The sequence below is a fragment of the Cervus elaphus genome, chromosome 10, assembly GCF_910594005.1.
Source record: "Cervus elaphus chromosome 10, mCerEla1.1, whole genome shotgun sequence".
NCBI lineage: Eukaryota > Metazoa > Chordata > Mammalia > Artiodactyla > Cervidae > Cervus > Cervus elaphus.
In genome coordinates this window covers 34,924,252-34,951,229 of record NC_057824.1, presented here as the reverse complement: position 1 = coordinate 34,951,229, position 26,978 = coordinate 34,924,252, and the positions used below count along the sequence as shown (strand labels likewise).

The 26,978-nt window shown below is 44.9% G+C and overlaps 1 protein-coding gene across 1 annotated transcript in view; it reads left to right on the top strand.

The window, feature by feature from the left end:
- The first annotated feature begins 18,718 nt into the window (after window positions 1-18,718).
- Window positions 18,719-26,978, top strand: part of USP31 (ubiquitin specific peptidase 31) — a 79,605-nt gene continuing 71,345 nt past the window's right edge. Inside the window, exon 1 of the mRNA XM_043914512.1 lies at window positions 18,719-19,488. Within this exon, the coding sequence (XP_043770447.1) occupies window positions 18,865-19,488 (624 nt within the window). The 5' untranslated portion in view covers window positions 18,719-18,864. The remainder of the gene's footprint in view (window positions 19,489-26,978) is intronic.

Genomic DNA, 26,978 nt, shown 5'->3' with positions numbered 1-26,978 from the left:
TTTTTTGGTAAGGTTATAGTGTATTGAAAATGAAATTAAGGAGTAGAGGAGTACTAGAGGACTTTAAAAGAAATAAGAGAAAAAGAAAAATAGAAAATAGAAGAGAAAAAGGAAAGACAAAAGAAGAAGAAGAAAAAAAAAGGAAAAAGAAAAAAAAAGAAAAAAGAAAGAAAAAAAAAATTTTTCCCCCCTAATTAAAAAAAATCATAAAAATCTATGGAAATGAAAGTTAAGGAGTAATGGCGGAGTAATAGGGAATTTTAAAGGAAAATAAAACAGAAAAAATAAAAAAGAAAAAATAATAAAAAAGAAAAAAGAAAAAAAAAGTAAAATTATATCCAGGAGTTTCTCTGGAGCTGTTGCGGTCAGTGTGGGTTCAGCTCAGTTTCAGATAGCTCCTCGTTCCAGCTTACACTTCTCGATATCTACAGGCCCCTTCCGGTGTAGTCAGTGTTTTCTAGAGGGATTTTAATCTGTTGCACCAGTCCCTTCTGAGGCGGTTCCCTTTGTTTATTTGGCTTCTGTTTGCCGGTCTCTTCAGAGCCTCATTTCCGCCCTGACACAGGCGGGCGGAGGTGGACTCTTATTCAGGTAGCTAGTTCCGTCGCTCTGCGGGGCAGGGAGGGGCTTGCGCTGCCGGGAGGGGCTTGCGCCGCGGGGACGGGCTGGCGCTGCCGGGAGGGGCTGACGCTGCTTTCTCCGTCTGCGCTGCTCAGGCTCCCGGCTATTCTATATGGAGCGCGGCCCGCGCTGCGCGAGGTTCCAGCGGGTGTTCCACAAAAGCGCGGAACGAAAAGCTGTGCCTTCTCTCTGTGCCTTCCCCGTCAGAGCGGTCCAGGCAGCCAGCAGCTTGATGAGCGCACTCTCCCCAGGTGTGGCGCGCCCACTCCCTGCTGCGGACCCAGACTCAGTTTCCGCTGGCGCCAATCAGATGCACGCGCCTTCCGCCCTCCGCGTCCCCAGCCCCAGTCCCCGCCCGCGCCGGTCAGGGGCCTGCGCCCTGTGTCTCGCCGCGACCTTCCCCTCCCCCCTGCCTCCTGCCTCCGGCGGGGCTGGGCCGGTCCGCAGCCTGCGACCTCTTCTCTGGATTTTCTCGGTCTCTTTGTTCTGCGAGCGGCCGGCAGTGTGTTCCGGCCGTTTAATTTACTCTCTCCTTTGGTCTCCCACAGTTCAAGTTGGCACCTCACAGAAGCTCCCTCCGATTGCCCTCAGGGCACTCAGGCCCGGACCCTACTCCAAGCAATGCGCCTAAGATTCCCTTCCCGGGACGGATCTCCGTCCTTAGCTCTTTTGTCTCACTTTTAATCTTTTATATTTTGTCCTACCTCCTTTTGAAGACAATGGGCTGCTTTTCTGGGCGCCTGATGACCTCAGCTAGTGGTCAGAAGTTGTTTTGCGAAGTTTGCTCTGCGTTCAGTTATTCTTTTGATGAATTTGTAGGAGAGAAAGTGGTCTCCCCGTCCTACTCCTCCGCCATCTTGGCTCCTCCCCCCCGGTCTTATGTTTCTTATCTGATTGATTCCCAGATATTTGGTGAGTTTTGTCATAAGTGATTTTATTTTAAATTTCATTTTCTGCTTGTGTTACCAGTACCTAGGAGTTCATACAACTTCTCAAGGGTGTCAAGGTCCAGTCTTCTGTTTTCTTTGACTCCATCATCTTTAGGATCTCAGGGTTGAAAGATGACCTCTTCATCTCTTGGTCTGGAATATACTTTCCTGGGCAGAAGAAGTAAATGACAATGTGGAAGGGAGAGCACCTAGACTGGGAGAGAAAAATTTTCCAAGAAATCTCTACAGAGATGTTAGGCATTAGAACTCTGTCTGGCTACTTTCTGGAGGTGAAAATGGAAATTTTAAACTAGGTTCATAGCTACCCCCAACAAAAATCAGAGTTTTATTGTTATATCATAAAGGGAGGGCTTCCCTGGTTACTTAGTGGTTAAAAAAAAAAAATCTGCCTGCTGGTGTGGATTCAATCCCTGATCCAGGAAGATCCCACTTGCCATGGAGCAACTAAGCCCTTGCACCATAACTATTAAGCCTGTGCTCTAGAGCCCATGAGCTGCAACTACCGAAGGCCCACACCCTAGAGCCTGTGTTCTGCAACAAGAGAAGACACCACAGTGAGAAGCCTGTGCACCACAGCTAGAGGGTAGCCGCTGCTCAAGCCAACCAGAGAAAGCCCACATGCAGCAATGGAGATCCAGGATAGCCGAAATAAATAAATAAATAAAAAATTTAAAGGAGAAAAACTCATAAGGGGAGAATAGATATTAGGTAGTCAACTAGCACTGACAACCATATATTTAACATCTTCATGCTAAATCACTGTGTATTCTTACCAGCCTCTCAATATGGCTTAAGGTACAGTCCTTTTTTTTAAAAAAAAATTTTATTGGTGTATAGTTGCTTTACAGTGTTTGTGAATTTCTGCTGAACAGCGAAGTATGTCAGTTATTCGTATACATATATTCACACTTTTTAGGATTTCCTTCTAAGGGACAGTTTAACTCAGTGTTTTGTGTTATTTGACTTATGTAAATATTACTCCATACTGACCTGTAATTTTATTCCTTCTGAACTAGCCCCCCAAACTCCTTAAAGGATATCAGCAAAGCATTTTTAAAGACCACGTGAGGGAAGGATGTCCCAGAATCTGTGATCAGCTCATGCACAATTCTCTGATTGGTTAATGGTGGGATGATGTCACTGGGTGATGTCACAGGGGTAAATATTATCAGTCCTTAGGCTTCAGGAGGCTACGTGCTCATGGTTATCAAGAAATTAACATCTTCTATTTGGTGGGGGTTTCCACCTCTGTAAAACAATTCAGGAAATTGGCATCTGATATTAATACTATTATCTAGCTACTTCAGAAAGGAGCTAAAGCAGAGAATACGGGGGAAGGGTTTGTCTCAAGAAGGCCCCACAGAGTCTTGCTTCGTAACAATTCAACTTCCCAGGAGATTTCTGTAACTTTATCTTCCAACACTTATGTTCAGTTTTAAAATTATTCCATCAAAACTTTAATTCCCCAAAGTAATTTATATTCTAATTTTTTAAAAAAAATCATGTTATTGTTTCATAGATGCAATATATTTTCTTATCTCTTTGAGTATGTTAAGTACAATTTAAACATTTTTTCTTTAGCTCTCTGCTCTGTCTCAATTTTCTTCAAAGGAAGGAAAATATCCTACTTATGTGTCTGATGATCGTGAATTATTTATCTTTTTTAAAAATGTTATGGTGCACGTACTCAGTTGCTCTGTGGCATGTGGAATCCTCCTGGACCAGGGATCAAACCCGCATCCCCTGCATTGGCAGACAGATTCTTATTCACTATACCACTAGGGAAGTCCCTGAGCTATTTACCTTTAACAGTGAGGTATTAAAAAGTTGTGGATGTGAGGTGTGACTTTTCAACTCAGAGGGCTTCCATGTTCAGTAGGAATCTACCAGCCCTTTGTGTCGGACTCCCAAATTTCACTGCGTGCAGAGCTTTTTCAGAGCCCTTCTTCTCTAGAAAAGAATGCCAATTTCCTGCTGATGGTCCTCTGTACCAGTCTGGGACCAAGGGTGGGTTGGGTTAAGGATGGTTTCACAGTTTTTAGGTGGCCGTCTCTTACGTGGTTCCCTCCTTCTCAGAAGAGCTCCTCTTGCCCACCCTGTACCAGGCCTTGTTTCTCTGAATTTGGAATCTCTCTTGTTTAATGTCTTTGTCAAATATACTTCATGCTGAAAGCTGGAGCTAGAAGCATCTTTGCTTTGACTGTGTGTGATAAGTGAGGGTCCCTAAGGATCTAAATACACAGACTCTCAACCAGGCTCTCTGGTTTTAAGCCCCATGTGAAAGTCACTCAGTCGTGTCCAACTCTGTGATCCCATGGAACAGGCCATGGAATTCTCCAGACCAGAATACTGGAGTGGGTTGACGTTCCCTTCTCCAGAGGATCTTCCCAACCCAGGGACTGAACCCAGGTCTTCCACATTGCAGGCGGATTTTTTACCACCTGAGCTACCAGGGACGTCCTTAAGCCCCATGCTTTATCCCATCTTTTGCTATGTCTGATGCCTCTCATTCTAACTCTATTAGTTTGCTAGGGCTGGTATAATAAATTACCCCAGGCTGGAGGGCTTGAACAACAGACATTTATTTTCTCACATTTCTGGAGGCTGGAAGTCCAGGATCAAGGTGTTGGCAGGGTTGGTTTCCTCTGAGGTCTCTCTCCTTGGCTTGTAGGTGGCTGTCTCCTCCCTCTGTCTTCACGTGGTCTTCCCTTTGTGTGTCTGTGTCCTAATCTCTTCTTACAAAGATATCAGCTGTATTGGACTAGGGCTAGCCCTAAAGACCTCATTCTCACTTAATTACCTCTTTAAAGATCCTCTCTCTAAGTACAGTCACATTCTGAAGTCCTGGGGTTAGGACTTAGGAAGTGAGGGGAGGGGCAGGACGCAATTCAACCCATAACACTGAGCTTGTAGAATTGTAGAATCTCTAAGATTCTACAATTTCATTTGCTTATTGTTTTCTTCCTCTCTTTAATGTGTGTGTGTTCAGTTGTGTCTGACTTTTAGTGACCCCATGGCCTGTAATCCGCTACGCTCTTCTGTTCAAGGGATTTTCCAGGCAAGAATACTGGAGTGGGTTGCCAATCCCTTCTCCAGGGGATCTTCCCGACCCAGGGATTGAACCTGCATCTCTCCTGTCTCTCCCATCTCCTGCATTGGCAGGTGGGTTCTTTACCACTTGAAAAAGGAGATGGCAACCCACTCTAGTATTCTTGCCTAGAAAATCCCATGGATGGAGAAACCCGGTAAGCTACAATCTATGGGGTTGCAAAGAGTCAGACACGACTGAGTGACTTCACTTTCACTTCTTTATCACTAGCTCCACGGTATTTCTCAGTTCTGCGAATAGCTTTACCTGATTTACAGCTTTTGAAACAGCCTGACATCTCTCTGCTGGGTTATCTGTTAGTAATTTGACAGCACCACCTCTCTTTTATGGTTTCCTTTGCACCACAGGGAAGAAACCTAGAATGATATTTCCAAGAATCTCTTTCTTACTATTTGCTCACGAGAGGTACCAACAAAGAATTCAGAAGATAAAAGAGAAATTGCTATCCTCTGTCAACAATTATGGGCAGATGGGTGAGCAGACAGTAAACATGAAGTTCTCAGTATCTTCCTGGTGGGGACAATAAATCATTCCTCTTAATATTATGGGTAGCTGAGCAGACCGCAGGTCCTCCCAGAGCTACTGAGCAGGGCTGGAAAGAGGGTGAAGTGGGCAAGGCAGGATTGTGTAAAGGCAGGACCAGACGTTTTCTGTTAAAACTTTTTTAATGAAAAAAAAAGTAAATAAAAAAAAATTCCGTTGTGAAATTTTGACATTTTATTCATGATGGATTTTTTTTTCTTGCATTGTTTGGCTTTTAAAAAAATATGGTAATAAAACATTCTTCATTTTGATAAATGAGTTGTGATGGTTAATTTTAAGTGTCAAGTTGACTGGGCTAAGAGCTGCCCAGGTAGCTGGTAAAACATGATTTCTGGGTGTGCCTGTAAGCATTTGGATCAGTAGACTGAGTAAAGATCCACCTTATCAGGGCAGTTGGGCATCACCTGCTCCATCAAGAACCTGACTGGAACAAAAAGGCAGAGGAAGGGTAACCTGGATCTTTTTTAGCTTCCAGGCTCTTCACTGTTTCCTGCCCTTGAACATCAGCATCATGTTTCTCAGGCCTTCAGATTTAGACTGGGAGCTAAACCATTGGCCCCTGAGATTCTCCAGCCTCTGGACTCAGACTGAATCATGCCACCAACTTACCTGGTTCTCTGGCTCACAGACAGCAGATTGCAGGACTTTTCAGCCTCCGCAAACATGTCAGGCAAATGCTACAATAAATCTCCTTATATACACATATCTCTTCTGTTGGTTCTGTTTCTCTGGAGACCCCCCCATACATGAGAGTTTTGGTACCCTGTTAAAGTTGGTGCCCAAGGTGACTGTCTCACTAGTTTCACCCTATGCCCAGCCCTGCCCTTGGGATGCACAGAGCTGTCAGATTGCCCCAGAGATTCACTCACTCTTGTGCCAAGGGGTGAGATTGATGACAAGGGCTTGCGTGTCCTGTGTTCCCCAGCCTTGCATTGGTGGGGTAAGCGCTACATTTCCACTTCCCAATCAAAACACTCAGAGTGGCTTCTGTCCTTCTGATGGGACTTTGATTTACAGTCTATCACTGACTATATGCTCTTGTTTTTTGTCTAGTTAGAGTATAATTGCATTACAATATTGCGTTAGTTTCTGCTGTACAGCAAAGTGAATAAGCTATATATTTACATATCTTAACATATCTTAACCTCTCTTTTGTAGGTTTATATCTTTTTTATTTTTTTATTCCTTCTCTCTCCCCTCACCTCCCTCCACACACACACACACAAACGCACACGCACATATCCTACTTATTGGTTATGATTCTCTAGTATCCTGACTAATACAAAGCATTGCTTGATAGCAACATGACTTATCTCTGAGTGGTGTTAACCTTCATCACTTGGTTTAGGAAGTGTCTGCCGGGTCTCTCCATCACAAATTTACTATTTCCCCCTTCCCACATTTTGTTCTTTGGAAGCAAGTCATTAAGTCTAGCCCACACTCAAGAAGTAAATGTGCTTAAAAAGAAAACCTCATATCATTGCAGCAAGTAGAAAATTAGTGTTGCCACAAACAGAAAGTGAATGTAAAAACGAACAGAGGAAAACAAAACAATGTAATTGACATCTATCTAGACAAGTGTTCAGTTATCCAATCATAACAAATCACTCCACAACTTAAGGATTAAAACCACACTATTTTGTTTGTGAATCTGTAGTCTGGGCAGGGCTTGGCAGGTAAGACTTGTCTTTGTTCCATGTGCATCACTGGGGTGGATGGACAGAAGGGTAGGGGACCCTTTTCTGAGGGTTCACTTACGTGGCTGGCAAATTGGTGCTGGTTGCCAGCTGGAGTTCAGCCAAGGCCCAGGGCTCAGGGTCTCAGGCGTGATCACTTTCCCTGTGACCTTGCCAGTATGGCTTGGGCTTCCTCACAGCATGGTGGCTGGGTTCCCAGGGTGAGCATTCTGAGAGAGAGAGAGAGACAAGTGGAAGGTATACAGCTTTTATGATATGGCCTCAGAGTCACATAGTTTCACTTCTGCTGAATTCTGTTAGTCAAGGCAGTCACAAAAGTTACCAAGTTTCAAAAGAGGGGGGAGGACGTAGATTCTACCCTTGATGGGGAATAGCAAGGTTCTGAAAGAGCATTTGGAATAAGAACCACAAACTACCCGAACTGTGCTGCCTGCTGAAGGCTCTGAACCTGTTTTAAAAGGGAGAGAAAGAAAGAGATTAGAAAATGGTGGAGGGGTTTACAAAATGTACTAATACCACATGGAGACTTTTCCTTTCAAAAGGAAATGAACGACAGGAACATACTTTGCTTATCATGTATTTCTGAGTCAGTAGAGCTACCTTGAACGTGCATTTCCTTGACACATGAAGACTTTTCATGTCTTTATGTCATTACACATGTGACCATGACCTTTTTTAATTAATAAAGATGTGTTTGAGTCTAGTTACAATGATTTAAACTTCACTGTCGAAAACCATAATTATGTTTGTTGTTGTTGTTCAGTCGCTGAGTCGTGTCAGACTCTTTGCAACCTCTCACTATCTCCTGGAGTTTGCTCAAACTCACGTCCATTGAGTCGATGATGCCATGCAACCATCTCATCCTCTGTCACCCCCTTTTCCTCCTGCCCTCAATCTTTCCCAGCATCACAGTCTTTTCTAATGAATTGACTCTTCACCTGGGTGACCAAAGCTAGAGCTTCAGCTTCAGCATCGGTGCTTCCAATGAATATTCAGGGTTGATTTCCTTTAGGATTGACTGGTTTGATCTCCTTGCAGTCCAAGGGACTCTCTAGCATCTTCTGCAGCACAACAATTCAAAAGCACCAGTTCTTTGGGGCTCAGCCTTCTTCATGGTCCAGTTCTCACATCCATACATGATTATTGGAAAAACCATCACTTTGACTCTACAGACCTTTGCTGACAAAATGATGTCTCTGCTTTTTCATACACTTTCTAGGTTTGTCACAGTTTTCCTTTCAAGGAGCAAGCATCTTTTGATTTCATGGCTGCAGTCACCGCCTGCAGTGATTTTGGAGCCCAAGAAAATAAAATCTGCCACTGTTTCCATTTTTCCCCCCATTTATTTGCCATGAAGTGATGGGACTGGATGCTGTGATCTTAGTTTTTTGAATGTTGACTTTTAAGTCAGCTTTTTAACTCTCCTCTTTCACCTTCATCAAGAAGCTTTTCATTCCTCCTTACTTTCTGCCATTAGGGTGGTATCATCTGTATATCTGAGGTTATTGATATTTCTCCTGTCAATCTTGATTCCAGCTTGTGCTTCAACCAGCCTGGCATTTCCCATGGTGTACTCTGCATATAAGTTAAATAAGCAGAGTGACGATATACAACCTTGATGTACTCCTTTCCCAATTTTGAAGCAGTCCATTGTTCCATGGCCGGTTCTAACTGTTGCTTCTGACCTGCATGCACGTTTATCAGGATGCAGGTAAGGTGGTCTGGTATTCCCATCTCTTTAAGATTTTTCCACAGTTTGTTGTGATCCACACAGTCAAAGGCTTTAACATAGTCAATGAAGCAGAAGTAGATGTTGTTCTAGAATTCCCTGGCTTTTTCTATGACCCAGCAGATGTTGGCAATTTGACCCCAGGTTCCTCTGTCTTTTATAAATCCAACTTGTACATTTGGAAGTTCTCAGTTCATGTACTGTTGCATTCTATCTTGAAGGATTACCTAGCTAGCATTACCTAGCTAGCACATCAAATGAACACAACTGCATGGTAGTCTGAATATTCTTTGGCATTGCCCTTCTTTGGGATTGAAATGAGAACTGAACTTTTCCAGTCTTGTGGACATTGCTGAATTTTCCAGATTTGCTAACATATTGAGTGCAGCACTTTAAGAGCATCATCTTTTGGGATTTTAAATAGCTCAGCAGGAATTCCATCACTTCCACTAGCTTTGTTCATAGCAAGGCACCAATCTAATACTTCACTCTGTATGACAATTTCTATATCTATCTGTGTCTCTGCAAATGGCATTATTTCATTCCTTTTTATGGCTCAGTAATATTCCACTATATATTTATATATACACACACACACATATATATACACATCACATATCACATATACACCACAGCTTCTTTATCCATTTCTCTGTCAATAGACATTTAGGTTACTTCCATGTCCTGGGTATTGTAAATACTGCTGCAATGAACTATCAGGATGAATGCAACCTTCAAATTATGATTTTTCTCCAGATACATGTTTAGGAATGGGATTGCCGGGTCATATGGTAGCTCTATTTTTAGTTTTTTAAGGAACCTGCATACTGTTCTCCATAGTGATTGTACCAATTTACATTCTCACCAACAGCAGCAATCCTTTTCACCACACCCTCCTCAGCATTTTCTCTGTGACATGTTTGGCTTCCCAACTTCATTCACTACATTTTGAATTCCTAAAGCATAGGAGCCATGTGTTGCTTGTAATTGTAGGTTTTTGGCCATTTTTATCTCTGCTTGTAACACCCCATTTTCACCCTATATTTCCTATCTGTCCAATTCCTATTCATCCTTAAAAACCCAGGTTGTGGGACTTCCCTGGCAGTCCAGTGGTTATGGCTCCATGCTTCCAATGCAGGGGGTGCAGGTTGAATCCCTCGTTGGATAACTAAGACCCCACAGGCTGTGGGCGTAACAACAACAACAACAACAAACAACCCAGATTGACTAACACTTTCTATTGCAGTGTTTACTTTCTCCTCCCGATTGAATTATTAACTTCCTCTCTGAGCTTTCACAGGATTTCATTGGTACGTCCATGACAATGTCCAGGTGTTATAGTATAATTTATTGGATGGTATGTCAGTCTTTAAAGGCAGGGAATAAGTCAAATTATCTTTGCTTTAAGCCAGTTCCCCAGAACCAGACCAGGGATGAGAACTCACTTGTAAGGTTTTTGAGGAAGGGCTCTTACAAGAAACTCATAAGGTATGAGGGGATCAGGTCATGGAAAAGGAAGACATTGAGCAAAGATGGGATTTGGAGCATGGTCTTGGAAAGGGTGGGCTTCCGTGGTGGCTCAGTGGTAAAGAATCCACCTACCAATGCAGGAGACGCAGGTTGGATCCCTGAGTTGGGAAGATCTCCCGGAGGAGGAAATGACAACCCACCCCAGTATTGTGGCCTGGGTCAGCCAAATGGACAGAGGAGCCTTGTGTTCTACAGACAATGGAGTTGCAAAAGTGTCAGAATTAGTGACTTTAAAAAAACAATCCTGCAGGGAACTATGGATGTAAGTTATGTCTCGGGAGTTGTGATGATGAAGGCAGAAAAGCTGGCTTCCATTCTCCTGCACTCAACAGTCACTGGCTAAGGGCCATCCCAGCTCCAGGCACTTCCTCTCTCTATACATGCAGATGGGGCAGTGACAGTAACCGAAGGCAGAGGTCAGAAGAGAGTCCCAGGTGCAGCCATTCGGAGCAGAGCCCACAGCTGGGGGACTGGCACACAGAAAGGGCCAAAGGATCCCATGCATCTTGGTGGGGCACTAATAGTGCCTGCCACAATCCTGGAGCTTAGTAAAAGTCCGGGCAAAGGAGGACTGGGGGCAGTGGAGGCTGTTGCCACACACCAGTGATAAGAGAGTCGCAAATGGAGGTTCCATGGTTCTGAGTCAAGGAAAAAAAAAAAAAAAGACTCTTAAGATAATCCTTGTAAGACTATGCTAGGAAATTGGAAAACATGTGTGATTTTCTAGCAAAATAAAATGACTAAAATTCATTATTCAAGAGAAGAAAACTTAGACAGACCAATATTTTTGTTGAAGTATAGTTGATTTACAACGCTATGTTAATTACCGCTGTACAGCCAGTCATTCGGTTATATGGATATATACATTCTTTTCAAAATATTCATTTTCAAATGGTTTATTATAGATATTGAATATAGTTCTGTGTGCTTTACAGTATGATCTTGTTGTTTATCCATTCTATATATAAAAGCTTACATCTGCTAATTTCAATATCTCACTCCATCCTTCCCCAACCCCCTCACACTTAGCAACCATCAGTCTGTTCTCAATGTCTGTGATTCTGTTTCTGTTTAATAGATAGGTTTATTTGTATCATATTTTAGATTCCACTTATAAGTGATATCATATGGTATTTGTCTTTCTCTTTCTGCTTACTTCCCTTCATATGATAATATCTGGCTGCCTCCATGTTGCTGCAAATGGCATTGTTTTGTTCTTTTTTTTATGGGTGTGTATGTATGCACCACATCTTCTTTATCCATTCATCTACACAGGCCAATATTAATGGATGGAAACTATGAACTATTTCAAAGAACTCTCCGCCCTACTAGATCCAGAGAGTAAATAGGAGAATTCTTAAGACCTTTGAAAACAAACACATCATTTAAATTGCTTCAGAGCCTAAGGAAAGCAAAGATGCTTCACGGTTTTTTCTTTTTTCTTTTTTTAAGCTGGTAAAGATGAAACCTGACCAGGATGGTCCGCACACACACATACACAGACTGCAGGCTGGCTTTCTTACAAAAATAGATTTAAAATTCTACGTAAAATAGTAGCAAATAGATAAAGCAAGATATTTAATGCTGTCGGCAAGACACACCGTGAGTAGGTTACAGTGGACATCTGTCACTTTTGCTGCCTAGCTTTGAGTAGTCCTCCTTTTGGAGGAAATCTCTAGATGAGCAAGAGGCAGCTCTTTATCCCACTATGGAAGTTGTGGAAAGATATGGTCCTCTTCCTAATTCACAGCAGCTAGTAATCAGACCTAGGATTTAACTCAACCAAATGATGCTTTCACTTCAGGCTTGGAATTTTCAAGATATGACAGCAAAAGTTCAAGACAGTCAGAAATTATTCAGGATTATTTGTATCTGGTATAGCAGAACCAGGGTTTCCCAGGTGGCTCAGAGGGTAAAGAATCCACCTGTCAATTCAGGAGATGCGAGAGACGCAGTTTCAATCCCTGGGTCGGGAAGATCCCCCGGAGGAGGGCATGGCAACCCACTCCAATATTCTTGCCTGGGAATTCCCATGGACAGGGGAGACTAGCAGGCTACAGCCCATGGAGTCGCAGTGTCTGACCCAACTGAGCCCACATGCCCACAGCAGAATCAAGGGTCCAGAAGTGTAGCTGCCACTGTCCAATGGTGGTGCAAGCTTTGGTGGCAGCAGTGCGTTCAGCCTCACCAGTGGTGCCAACAATGATGTGTAAGATGTTTAAGGCAGCATTTTCTGCTGCAGGGTCCTACATACTGTTTTCCTTGGTTTCCCAGGTTTGATTCTGAAGCTCTTCCAATAGTTCTGTGAGCAGCTTGATATCCATCCTTCCAATAAACTCCCTTTCTTTTTGAGTGAGTGAGTGAAAGTAGTTCAGTTGTGTCCAACTCTTTGTGACCCCATGGACCATACAGTCCATGGAATTCTCCAGGCCAGAATACTGGAGTAGTTAGCCTTTCCCTTCTCCAGGGGATCTTCCCAACCCAGGGATTGAACCCAGGTCTCCTGCATTGCAGGCCGATTCTTTACCAGCTGAGCCACCAGGAAAGCCCAAGAATACTGGAGTGGGTAGCCTACCCTTCTCCAGCAGATCTTCCTGACCCAGGAATTGAACTGGGGTCTCCTGCATTGCAGGCAGATTCTTTACCAGCTGAGCTACCAGGGAAGCCCCTCTTTTTTAAGTTAGCTGAAAGTAGTTTGTGTTGTTTGCTACCAAGAACTTTCGATGGGTATACAGGTCAAAGGAAAAAAACAGCACATGCTCATTTCTGTTGATGCCCAGAGACATTTGATAAGCTTCAAGACCCATTTCTGATAATAACTTTTTCTGAAGTAGAAATAAATGGATACCACTTTAATGCAATAAATAATATATATCTCAAACCAAAAGCAAGCATCATGAGTAATGGTGAAGCATAATGTCAGGAACAATGCAGGCTTTCCCACTCTCATTGCTATTACTTAACAGAGTTTTAATAGGGCAATTAGACAAGAGAAAGGAAAAGATGAGGTACAAATATTTTAAAGGAAGAGGCCAGGTTATTATTTCATGCACTGATATGAATTCCTGAAAAGCCCAAGAGAATCAGTTGAAAATTATCAGAGACAACTAAAGTACATCCAGGTGGATGGTTACAAAAATAATTTTTCCCTACAGATAAAAAGCAGAAAATTCAATGGCACAAAAATATCCTATTCATAATAGCAACAAACAGGAACAAACTTTTTAATGTTATGTACTATGGAAGGAAACTAGTACTCTTGAGAGCCCTTGTCTAACTTTTAAAAGATATATTTTATTCTCAGGAAAGATGATAAATATTATGATGATGTCAATTTCCCTCTAAATTAATCTATATAAATTAACCTCCCAAACAATTAAATTCATCTGAGAGAATAAGTGAACAAACAATAAAACACTAGGAGATATTACTCTACCAAATATTTCAATACATTCTGTATCTATATTATCATGGAATATAAAGACATCTCAACAAGAAGAGAATTTTAAAAATTTAAATACACTGGGTCTCTGTTGTGGTATGTGAGAATTTTGTTTTAGTTGCAGCATGCAAATTCTTAGTGTGGCATGTGAGAGCTAGTTCCCTGACTGGGAATTGAACCTGCATTGGGAGCATGGAGGCCTAGCCACTGGACCACTAAGGATGTCCTGAGAAGAGAATTTTTTTTAAAACTCTACATGTATGTGGAGTTTGACATGTGATAAAAAGTGATATTTTAAAGCAGTGGGAAAAGGTTAGATCATAAAAAAAAAAAAAAGTGGTGCTGGGACGACTGGCTAGCCATGTGGGTGGGAGAAAAGGCAAGATCCTTACCTCATTTCTTATACAAAAATAAATTCCAGATGGAGCCAACATTAAAAGTAAGAAAAAGGAAAAAAACAGAAACCATAACAGTACTAAATGAAAACATAGATGAGTAATCTTTTGATCTGAGTGTTCCTAAGCAGGTAAAAAAATTAGAAATCTTTATAGAAAAAACTGATCAATCTGACTTAGATAAAGTAATTTAAATTCACTATTTGATATAAAAACACTGCAAAGATGGTGAAAGGTAAATAACCAAATGAAACTGCATAGACTGAGGAATAACTCATATACAAAGGGCTTTCATTAATGACTATTTATAAAAGGAAAACACCAAAGGAAAAGTAGGCAAAAAATGCATCCAGGTAAATCACAGCAGCAAAAATACAAATTGCTGATAAAAAGGCACAACTACTCATTTTTTGGCTGCAAACAACGGAAGCTGACAATGGTTAGTTTCAGCAAGGAAGAAATTTATACGAAGCCTATCAGCTTAGCTTACACAATCAACAAAACTGGAGAAACAGGCTTGGGCAGAAATGCAGGGAGGCAGATACCAGTAAGAACTTGCCACTAGAGCAGTCAGTTGGACACTCACCGCCACCATTCCAGGCACTGCCATCACCAGATCTTTTGTAGACTATAGAGCCGCTGCTGCTGCTGCTAAGTCGCTTCAGTCGTGTCCGACTCTGTGCAACCCCATAGACGGCAGCCCACCAGGCTCCGCCATCCCTGGGATTCTCCAGGCAAGAACACTCGAGGGGGTTGCCATTTCCTTCTCCAAGGCATGAAAATGAAAAGTGAAAGTGAAGTCGCTCAGTCGTGTCCGTCTCTTCGGGACACCATGGACTGCAGCCTACCAGGCTCCTCCGTCCATGGGATTTTCCAGGCAAGAGTACTGGAGTGGGTTGCCATTGCCTTCTCCGAAGGAGGTTCTATGGTTCCCTAATTTCTTCAAAGCACATGATAGCCATGGGATTCCAAGTGGTTGGCTCAGACAAGCAAGGAAAACCGAAAGGAGAGCCCAGGCAATGGTGTCACATTTTGCCCAAAAATGCGGCATAAAGAAGAGGGACAGGGTGGTAAACTTCCTCTAGTCTTTGACTACTCTCAGTTTTATACATTGAAAAAAGAACTCTTGTTAGTACTTACTGTCTGCTAGGCATGCATGGCAGTAAAGGAAGGAATGATGCTCTGGAAAGCAACTCTCAGGACAGTCACGTGGACAAATTTCATTGGTGGAGAAGGCCAACAGTTGTTTGCAGCAATCCATTCTGGACCAATTCCAGAGCTGTCTTGGGTATGAATTCTCCAGCTCTGTTTAAAGTAATTCAACGTCTCAGTTCAGGTTCCCCTTAGATCACAGCCTGAGACAAAGACCTGGGTGCAAATAGTCTGTTTGGGAGCTGATCCCGGAAGCAGGACTGCGGGATTAGGAAGAGTGAGACGGGGAAGTAAACAAATTCAGAAAAGGGTGCCTTACTGAACCAGTTAATATGGAGGACAATTGGGCTCAGTCTTGCTGGAGACTCTGAAGAACTCTGTTGGGTGCACCCCACAGCTGCCCATTCAAAGGATGGGAGGCTGGGGAGTTTTCCCACCAGCAGGTAGTTCCCACCGGTTGAAGGTTGCCCCTGCTCAGGGGAAGAAGGCTTATTAATTCAGCTCCACCTTGCGAGTTCCCTGGCTTTAGGGAGAACTCTCAAGCAGACAAACAAAGAAACAGCAGGTGTCTGAAGTGTGGTGGGGGTGTGTGTGCGTGTGCTGTCACATGGCAATGACTTACACAGTTTATAGCTGTGGCTGAAATTAGACCTGGGCTTAGGGCAAAAGATGTGAGGGATGAAAAGCTGTTGCTATGCTCAATTTCATTCTAAAGCAGTTTATTCATTCAACCAAACATTTATTAGAACCATGGTCAGTGCTGGGTATCTATGGTCAGTAAAACAGAGCTAGTCTCTGCCTTAAAAGCTGACAGTCTTTTGTAAATTTTGAGCAAGTGTGATTCGTGCTATGGACGTGAGTTCAAAATGGCTTTAAAATGAAATAAAGCAGCAGCATAGGGAAGCAAACCTAACTTCCAAGTTAGATTGAAATCTACAGAGGTCACAGCACCAAGACCACTCCCATATACTAGAAACAAGCAAGCAAGCAAACAAACCTTCAACATAATGGCCGAATATTGTGATACAATGTTGTCAAACTGCTTGAAATTCCACCAAAAGCTACTCCCCCCCTTCTTTTTTGGTCCCTCCCTGCTTCTCAATTTCATATTTGAAAAAATTCAAACATGTCTGCAAGGTTTGAGGGCTATAGTGACTGCTTTCTTCCTGATGTCCAGATGAGCTCAAGATGCAATGGGAATGGAGGTGATCTGGGGACTAGTGCAAAGAACCCACTGAGTGTCACCATAAGAGTCCTGCTTAATACTAGTGGGAGGTCAGAGGCGAAAGCCATTTACTCCAAAACATGGTGTAAGGTGAGATTTAGGTTTTAAGAAGGGGACAGGCTCTCCTTTTCCTGATTTCTCCCTTCTGCAGTAACCAGGACTCAGGCGAAGAGTTAGCACAGAGGAGAATCTAGAGAGGTCACAAACCAGTGAACTGGGCAGCACAAAGATGTATTTTTTTTTTTTTTGGCATTGTTTTTTTCCTTTTTATTTTTAAGTCAAAAAACAATCTACATAGAAAATGGATAAGACACATGGAAACATTTCACCCAGGATGGCAAATAAGCACCTGAAAAGATATTCAGCAGTACCAGCCAGTAGGAAAATAACATTACACTTTACACACCTACTACAACAGTTAAAATGAAAAACAGTGACAGTACCAAATGCTGGCAAGGATGTGGAAAAACTTGTTCTCATATATTGCTGGTGTGCAGGTAAAATGGTATAGTCACTCTGGGAAAAAAGCTAAACATACTTATGTGATCCAGAAAATGCATTCCTGGATATTATCCCAGAGAAATGAAAACAAGTGTTCACACAAAAACCTGTGTATGATTATTCATAGTACTATTATTCAGTTCAGTTCAGTCACTCAGTCATGTCTGACTCTTTGCAACCCCAAGAACTGCAGCACGCCAGGCTTCCCTGTCCATCACCAACTTCCGGAGCTTGCTGAAACCCATGTCCATCAAGTCAGTGATGCCATCCAATCATCTCATCTTCTGTCATCCCTGTCACCTCCTGCCTTCAGCATCATCAGGGTCTTTTCCAGTGAGTCAGTTCTTCACATCAGGTGGCCAAAGGATTGGAGTTTCAACTTCAGCATCAGTCCTTCCAATGAATGCTTAGGACAGATTTCCTTTAGGATTGACTGGTTTGATTTCCTTGCTGTCCAAGGGACTCTCAAGAGTCTTCTCCAACACCACAGTTCTAAAGCATCAATTCTTTGGGGCTCAGCTTTCTTTATAGTCCAACTCTCATCCATATATGACTACTAGAAAAATCATAGCTTTGACTAGATGATACTTTGTTGGCAAAGTAATGGCTCTTTTTGTTTTAAATTTTAAAAACAGACTTTTCATCTTCCTTTAAAGAACCATACGATCTGAGCCCTCATCTCTGCATGGAAACAACTAGCTGGACCTGAGGGGCACTCACCCCTTTAGAAGGATGTTGATTTGCAATTTGCCAGTGTCCCCACCATTTCTTAAATTCTCTCCAACACTGAGTTACGTCACTTAAAGTAGTAATGATCAATATGATGATTGAAACACCAAAATTCTCTACTCACTGATGTGCCCTTCTGATATTTCTGTGTCTGTGACCTTGTGTTTAGAGGTCAAGTCTAGGGGCTTTGGAACATACTTGGGTTTGAAATGGGTTAAGACTCTACCAAACTCAACGGGGACAACAGAGGATGAGATGGTTGGATGGCAACACCATCCAATCAATGGACATGAATTTGAGCAACTTCGGGAGATAGTGAAAGACAGGGAAGTCTGGCCCCTGTTGCAGTCCATGGGGTCACATAGACACGATTTACTGACTGAACAACAACAATCTCAAAGCAACTGAATGGAAGGTTGAAGGAGCTACTGCACTGCTTAGCACAATGCTGGTAACAGCAGCTACTCTCAGCATCCTCTAATAAGAGAGCAGGAAGAAGCCCTGTTAGCTTCACACATCGTACTCCCAGTGTCTAGCACGGTGCCTGGCATATAGAGCTCAAAGGGGTCTGAGAAGAAAGGTAAGTGGCGCCTGAAGACACGCCTGCCGAAAGGTGTCAGGCTCTGCGATGGCGTTCGAGGGGCGCGCAGACGGTCGGGGTCCCTCGGGAGCCGGGCGGGGCTGGCTTGCCCAGGATCTGTCAGGACCACGTCCATCAGCTCTTCCAGGATCTAGTTAAGAAGCGGCATTCTCATTCTTGCACTTTCCCAAGGCCTTCACCATCACAGCAGCCAAGACCGAGACCCGCCCCGGGGGTCCACCACCCTGAGCGAGCCGAGCGCTCCCCGGCAGCGCCTGGACCTTGCCCACACTAGACATGGCTTCTCTCGGGCTTCACGCAGCAGGACCGCGCCCGGAGCCGCCAGTCATCGCGTTCGACTGAGGAGGCAGCTCCGTTCCCGCAGTCAACATGGCGGCCGCGGCGGCTTCAGCGCAGGGCGGGCAGCGCTGGAGGCGGGTCACGTGAGCGACCCAGCTGGGCGGATCTCGCGCGCACCCGCCCGCCCCGCCGGCCGCGGCTGGCTCGCTGGCTTGCTGGCTCGCTCGGCGGCGCTCTGAGGTGTGTGGGGCGTCGAGCCCCCCGGCCCGGTGAGGCGCGGCGCGGCGGGATGCGGCGGCGGCCGTGGCGGGGCCGCGGGCCGGGAGGGCGGGCGCGGTGATGAGCGTCGGCGGCCACCGCCATGTCCCAGGTAACGGCGCCCGGGCCCGGGCCGCCGGCAGCGGCGGCGGGCGGGAAGGAGAAGCGCTCCTTCAGCAAGCGGCTGTTCCGGAGCGGCCGCGCGGGCGGCAGCGGCGGCGCCGGGGGCCCCGGGCCGGCCGCGCCCTCCTCGCCCTCGTCGGCGCGCTCGGTGGGCAGCTTCATGAGCCGCGTCCTCAAGACGCTGTCCACGCTCTCGCACCTTAGCTCCGAGGGCGCCGCCCCAGACCGCGGCGGCCTCCGCAGCTGCTTCCCGCCCGGGCCGGCCGCCGCGCCCACGCCGCCACCGCCGTGCCCGCCGCCGCCCGCCTCGCCCGCTCCGCCCGCCTGCGCTTCGGAGCCGGTGCCCGGGGTGGCGGGGCTCCGGAACCACGGCAACACGTGCTTCATGAACGCCACGCTGCAGTGTCTCAGCAACACGGAGCTCTTCGCCGAGTACCTGGCGCTCGGCCAGTACCGGGCGGGGCGGCCCGAGCCCTCGCCTGACCCCGAGCAGCCCGCGGGCCGCGGCGCGCAGGGCCAGGGCGAGGTCACCGAGCAGCTGGCCCACCTGGTGCGGGCCCTCTGGACCTTGGAGTACACTCCGCAGCACAGCCGCGACTTCAAGGTGAGCCCTTGGGCAGCCGCCTGCCCAGGGCTTCCTTCCCCGCTTCCGTCGCGGCCGGAAGGACTGATGCACTGGGTGCCTAAAGAGAGGGGAGTGGGCGCCGAGTCCGGGCATATGGTGCAGATTGCAAGGAGAGTCGTTCCCTCGTTGAGCGCGCGTTAAGGTCTTGCTGCGTGCGGTGGGCACAGGGGAAGGATGGAACAATGGGCAAGACTGTCCGCTTTCCTGGAACTTACATTCTTGGGGATGGGAGTGTTGAGCTTGGGTTCAGATCCTTGTTTTGCCACTTAACAAGCGGTGTGACCTCGGGCAGGTTTCTCAGCCTCTGTGCCAGTTTTCTGCTTTGGTACCTACTTCATAGGTGGTCGTGAGCTGCTTACAAGTTGATATGTTGGGTTGTGAGCTGCTTACAAGTTGATATGTTGGGTTGTGAGCTGCTTACAAGTTGGTATGTTGGGTTGAACCCTATGAAGTTACCCTTTGTTGACCGTTCTGTCTTACAGATTGGTAGTTTTATAGGGTTCAGCCTGGTACGTAAAGTGTTTCCATTGTGTGTAGTACTATGAGTGTTTGCTGCCATTATTATTTGTATTATTAAAAACTTTAATAAGTTAACGAGGTAATGTCAGGTAGTGGTTTGAAGGAGGTACAAGCTGGCGATGTGACTCATGTGCTGGCGGGGTACATTACATGGGAAGGGGAAAGGATTAGGGCGACTTCTAGGAGGAAGTGACTTTCTGAGACTTGAGTAACCACAGGGAGAGCCCTCCTTGAGGAGCTCTGGGGGGAGCGGTTCCCAGGAGTAAGGAAAGTGCGGACGCCCTGAGGTGGAAAGAACTTGGTGCACATGATCCACAGGGTAGCTCTGGGATGGGCGCATTCTTTCTGTAAAGGGCTGTATAGCAAATGTTTTAGGGTCTGCTGGTCAAAATGCAAACTCGGGGATAGAAGGTAGTTACTTACATAACAACAGAAAACACATTTCTACTCCTTTTTTTTTTTTTTTACTGCCTAAAATAAAAATGTGATAATTGAATACAGTATTTTGTGATACAGCTCTACCAAGGAGAAGAATGGGACTTTTTTTTTTTTTCCCGGAGAGGACAATGATTAGCTTAATTGGAGTTCAAAATTAATGTTCCCTGTCATCAAATTGATGGCAAGTATTCATCTCTACAAACTATTCTTCGCTGGTGGGCTGTACAGAAACAGGCAGTGGGCTCGATGTGGCCCTTGGATCCTTGTTGTGGGTGTGTGAGAGGCGAGCAGAGTGAGTGGAGGGCTGGGGCCAGATGGTGTAGGATCATTTAGACTGTAATAGGAAATGGGCTCTTATTCTAATCAAAAGGGAAGATGATTTGGGATTGTTGGGATGATTTGGGATTCAGGTGGGAAGTGGATATAAATAGAAGGAAAGCATACAGTAAGAAAGTTAATTCCTTTTCTGTTGTCTCTCTTTTTTGATTATGCCGAAGAGAAAGTCTCAGCTTCATTATAGCATGTCTTTAACAGTTCTTGCTCACTCCCCCATCATTTTTTTTTTTTTTAATAGCAGAGAGAACAAGCTTCCAGTTTAGAGACTTGAGTAGGCAACAGTAGCTAGAATTTAATATGTTTTCATTGGATTTGTTTCTACATTTGTCTTCTATTTATGGCAGATGGTACTGGCTTTCCGTTGGTGCTATGAAGTGTCTTTCTAAAATACATCTATTTAAGCAAATGGTTTGATTAAAATATAAAAGGGTCAGCTATCTAAGGAATCAGTCTTGGTTGAGGACCTACTTTCTTGCTTTGGAACAACATTCTCTTCTTTTAATACATTTTACTTACATTTTATTTATGTTGCTGTACCCTGTTTTTCTTAAAAAGAAAAAAGTGGTCGCTATTTGATCTTGGAAATTTGAATGGAAATAGTTGACAGGGATAGGAACTGGAAAAAAAAAAAAGATTCATGTCAGAGATATCAAAATAAGAGAGTAGGAGAGAATGCCAGCCCACCAGCTACTATCAGTCTTTTTGCATGTGCCTTAAAGTAGCCACAGCAGTTGCCAGCTTTGCAAGGTCACGCCCAGTGTTTTAAATTTGGTTTTCTATTCCAAAATGTGAAAATCAATTTCTACAGAGTTTTTGTATGTGAACATTTTCATTGCTTTTTAAGAGGTTGTGTTCACTTTTTTATCCATTAAAAAGCTGTCACAGAAATGGGTCAATAATTCTAGAAAAGTATGCTTTGGCAAAGTTGAACAGATTCTTAGAGGCCCTGTTTTTAAAAAATGTAATCTTCTGAACCCTTAGTAGATTTCACTTTGCCTTCGTTCATTCCGTCTTTTGCAGGTTTGTTCAGTGAGGAATGCATTTGGCCTGGAAGGAGCGAACCCCGGTGAGGGTTCCTTAAGCATTGTGTGCTCTGCTTAGTTGCCCAGTCCTATTTGATTCTTTGCTGCCCCATGGACTGTCACCCTCCAGGCTTCCTTGTCCATCAGCAACTCCTGGAGCTTGCACAAACTCGTGTCCATGGGGATTCTCCAGATAAGAATACCGGAGTGGGTTGCCATGCCCATGTCTAGGGGATCTTCCCAACCCAGGGATCGAACCCAGGTCTCCTGCATTGCAGGCGGATTCTTGACCATCTGAGTCACCAGGCAAGCCCAAGACTACTAGAGTGGGTAGCCTATCCCTTCACAAGGGGATCTTCCCGACCTACAAATCGAACCAGGGTCTCCTGCACTGCCGGTGGATTCTTTACCAGTTGAGCTACCAGGGAAGCCCTTGCCTTATGCAATAAAATTGTTGAATTAGCTCATCTGTGAGAAGTCTAGAAATAGGTGGTTCTCAGGTGGTGCAGTGAGTTTCTGGGCCCACTTAGAACCCAGACCATTTCTGTGTTTCCATTCTGTTGTTCTTAGCTATTACTGGCTGTTTTTCCATGTTAGTCACCTCAGGGCATTCTACCCAGGCAAGGCAGGAAGTCATTAGGGAAATAAAAGTTCCTCCAGAAGCCCCCTCCACAGGCCTCTGCTGACATCTCATTAACTAGAATCCTGTTGCTGGACTGCCCCTGGCTGCCATGGAGGCAGGAAGGTGGAATGTGATTTTCTTGCCTTAATAGAAGAGATAGTAAAGGAGGGGGTTGCCTCATAGGAGGCCCACCGAAGTGCCTCGCCTGCCTTGTGCTAGGCACGCTCACTTGGGGAAGACACTGCGCCTGTGAAAACAATGCTGAACGGGAAGCCAGTGGATGGTAACATACTGGTCACCATACCCCCTGCACCTGTTGGTGGCAGACAGTGATATTCTCAAGCTCACATTCAGAATCCTGCTGAATTCTGGGCTCCAGGCAGCCACTGCCAGTTGGCAGAGGAGATAAAAAACAATTTATCACCTTAGAGTAATTTGCCTTGCGATCTCAAAAAAAAAAAAAATGCTTAGTATGTCTTTGAATGTATTTTCATTGACTTACGACTTCTAGTTACTAACAATTTTGTTTGTAAGATTTTCAATTAGGAGTCTTAACTACATTGATTTCAGCCTTAGGAGCTTGCCAGGAAAAAGATTTTTGGTTTTGGTTAAGCTGGATGGTTGTTAAGGTTGGATTTTCATTTTCTAGAATGAGAGAAGTTGAGTGGTCCAATCTTGGTAAGCTTTAAGACATTTCTCTAGCAGCCACTTATATCTTTTTCTCTTTTTGCGCAGACAGTTTTCTCCTGCTCTTAGAATAGTGGTTCTCAGCCAGGGCACTTCTGCCTCCCCTGTCCCCCCAGTCCTGGGGACATTTGATGTCTGGAGACCCATACTTGGGTGTCACAGCTGGGGTTGGGCTGCTGCTGGCAACTAATGGGGTGACTCCAGGTTTGGGGCTGTCATACTACATGGGTTCCCCAGGTCGCTCAGTGGTAAAGAATCCGCCTGCCAGTGCAGGAGACAGGAGAGAGACAGGTTCAATCCACGGATCAGAAGGAAACCCTGGAGTAGGAAGCAGCAACCACTCCTGTATTCTTGCTTGAAAAATTCTGTGGATAGAGGAGTCTGGCGGGCTACAGTCCGTGGGATGGCAAAAAGTTAGACATGACTGAGCACACACACATCATTCAACAGGCAGGACAGTGTCCCTCAAAAAGGATTATCCAACCCCAAATGTTAATAGTGCCGAGGTTAAGAAACTGTTGGAAGAGTGTTTTGAATTTCCCTAGTGCAAGTTTTCCTTCCTTTCCCAGCCTTTGATGTTGTCTTGACTTTTTCTTCCCTGTTTGCTGCAGCTCTAGAGTAAAAGTTAGACTTTACTGGCAGGATCCTTGGATCACTGTCTTATTAGTAAAACTGTGAGGGTAAGTAAATCATTTTGAAACTTGAGTGCTCAGTGTTCTAAGAGAAAATAAGTGTATTGTCCTGACTTTCATAGGATGCTCACTTGGGTGTTCCAGGTTTGTACACATGCTCTCTGATTTCTAGTACTCACTGCCCTTTTGCAGTAAGTGAAAGGCGGATGGTCATCTTTCAAGTAACAAAGATAGGTTTTATAGCAGCAGTTTTCAAACTGTACTTCCAGAGAACAACTGGAACAGAGTGATCTACTGATAAAAGAACTATGGGGACTCCTTCCAAATCTGCTGTAAAACAAAAAGTAATTGATGAATCGAATTTTCTCTCCTACATTTTTTTCCTTGAACTTTGGTGCCTGGTGGTGCTTATTTATTAGTGAGAGTTCTTGGGTTACAAAGGGGGTATATGTGTATAAATGGTTACAAAGGGAGTATATGTGTATAAATGAGTGGTGGCAGACAAGCTAGCAATCAGGCTTCCACTGGCTCAGATTCACAACTTACTTTGTCATGGACTTATACTGGGGAGCTCTGATTTTATGCTACAGTCCCATGGTGAAAGTTTTCCTGGTTTGTATGAAGCGGTTTAGTACCTGGACATCTCACAGTGGTTCCTAAGAAGTAATCTGACTTCAGGGTGTCCCTCAAATTGATTTGAAAAGTAGGAAACAAAATGAAATTGTGTTGATCACCTTCCGATTTATGACAGTCTTAAATAGAAGGACTGTCTCTTCCTGGTCTGTTTCCTTGTCTGTCAAACGTGGTCACTTCTGTTTATGAGTTCCAAACCTTTCAAGGAGAAAGGCAGTGGGAATGTCATCAAATTGTAGACTTGGAAGAAGACTGGGATGAGGTGTGAGGTGTGAGTGATCCTCAGCCTTTCTGGGTGAGGAAACTGAGGTTCACCTGCTGGCTAGAGGCTGAGGGAGGGTTCTGACTGCGTGTTTGTCACCAGCCTCCCGATGCCAGTGCACACACGGAGCTCTGGTTCTGTGGTCTCCTTATCAGCATGGCCACTGTCTCAAGGGAAAATGTATCAACAGGCCGGGTGGACTGTGCTGACACATGTAGCATTTTTTCCCTCTCAGTTTGCAGTGCCAAATCACAATGAAAATAAGGTCAGCTGCAGCTAGCTTCATGCACGTGCTGTTGCTCCTGAGGCTTAGGTACTGCTGGAAGTCTTCCTTAAAAAATCGTCCTTTCAGACCTTTTAAATGCGTATAACAGACACGTCTTCTGCATTGATGGGCTCGTACTCCCCGTAGAGTCCTGCAGCTTGCTTTCCTCTATGTCCCTATCCTGGACTTGAAATTATATCACAGTTAGCATAGCTTTCATTGTTTTTTGTTAATAACATCCAGGTCCTTGTCATTCTTTTTAACGGTTGTATAGATGCCCTGGTGGCTCAGATGGTAAAAAATCTGCCTGCAGTGCGGGAGACCTGAGTTCAATCTCTGGGTCAGGAAGATCCCCTGGAGGGGGGGCACAGCAATCCACTCCAGTATTCTTGCCTGGAGAATTCCATGGACAGGAGCCTGGCCTGCTACAGTCCATGGGGTTGAAAAGAGCCAGACATGACTTCGTGGCTGGCACACACAATAGGCACACACCACTCATGGTGTTTTGGTTGTATAGTTTTTAACCAGTCTAACCAATCCTTCACCATGTATCTAGTCTCCTTTTCTAAGGAGTAGGTCTTGGCTGTAGTGTTGCTGAGTCAGAGGGAACGTAAGTTTACACTGTTGATGGGCCTCTCCAGACTGCCCAGCCAGAGCCTGTGTAGGACAAGACTCTGACCCATCCACGCTGCATGCTAGGGCCTCGCCCCTGACGTAGGCTTCCTCTTACAAGTGGCTGCCCTATTCACCAGTTTTCAAACTTGTTTTCTTTCACTGGGTCAGGCTTGTTCCTCTAGGTGTGCCTCTTCTCCACACTTCTGCAGCATGTGGCTCTCTGTCCAGTACATGCCCAGCTGGTGTGTGCAGCTTCATGAGAAAGTGCAAGAAAAGCATAAAGAAGACTAGTTGGGGAACAGAGATACACAGGGCCATTGTGGATTCGCGTGTTTGCTGACTTATACCACTTTTACTGAGCAGTTATTGTGTACAAAGGGACTGGTTTAGGGGAGGGGTCGGAATAGAGGATTAAGTGTGAGGATTCTGGGACAGAGATCTAGCCATCAGAGAACTTACCAGTATTACAGGGAAATTTTTAAAAAACTGTATTGACTGGTAAAGTTCGGGGCCGGGGGGGGTGGTGGTTCAGAGAATGGTGAAATTGTGATGAGCGCAAGTGTAAGTGGAAGACTCATTCATTCATTGTTGGCCGTTAAGCTTCTACAAAGGTATGAATTTATGGAGCTCCTAACTCCATATCACATGCTGTGCTAGTCATTGGGTACATGTGTATGTTCAGTTGTGTCTGACTCTTTGTGACTCCATAGCCAGGCTCCTCTGTCCATGGGATTATCCAGGCAAGAATACTGGTGTGGGTTGCCGTTTCTTTCTTCAGGGGATCTTCCTGACCCAGTGATGGAACCCTCGTATCCTGCATTAGCAGGCAGATTCTTTATCACTGAGCCACCTGGGAGGCCCTGGTCATTGGGTATATAGCGGTAAACCAGACAGCATGGTGATGTAAAAAATAGTGCTGAATCCCACGGTCCATTCCTTCCTGAAACTTTTATTGTTACAGGGGAGGCAGATGTATTCGTCAACACACACTGGTAAATGTGAAATTTAAAATTTATTAGAGGACTTCCCTGGTGGTTCAGTGGTTAAGAGTCCACCTGTCAATGCAGAGGATACAGGTTCGATCCCTGTTGCAGGAAGATCCCACATGCAGCGGAGCAACTGTGCCTTTGCGGCATGACTGTTGCGTCTCTGCTCTGGAGCCTGGGAGCTGCAGGTCCAGAAGCCTTGTGCTCCAGAGCCTCTGCAATGGGAGAGGCAGCCCAGTCACTCTAGAGAGTGACCCCTGCGCACTGCAGCTAGAGAGAGCTCTCACGCAGCAGCATGGACCAAGCACAACCAAAAATAAATACAAAAATAAGATAATTAGAGTGAAGAAGAAAAAGCTAAGGTGTATGAGAGAGAATAATGACCAGGTAGGGAGATTAAAATGTATTCAAAAGGCTCTGCAGGGTCAGGGCTGGGGTACCTTTGAAAGTCT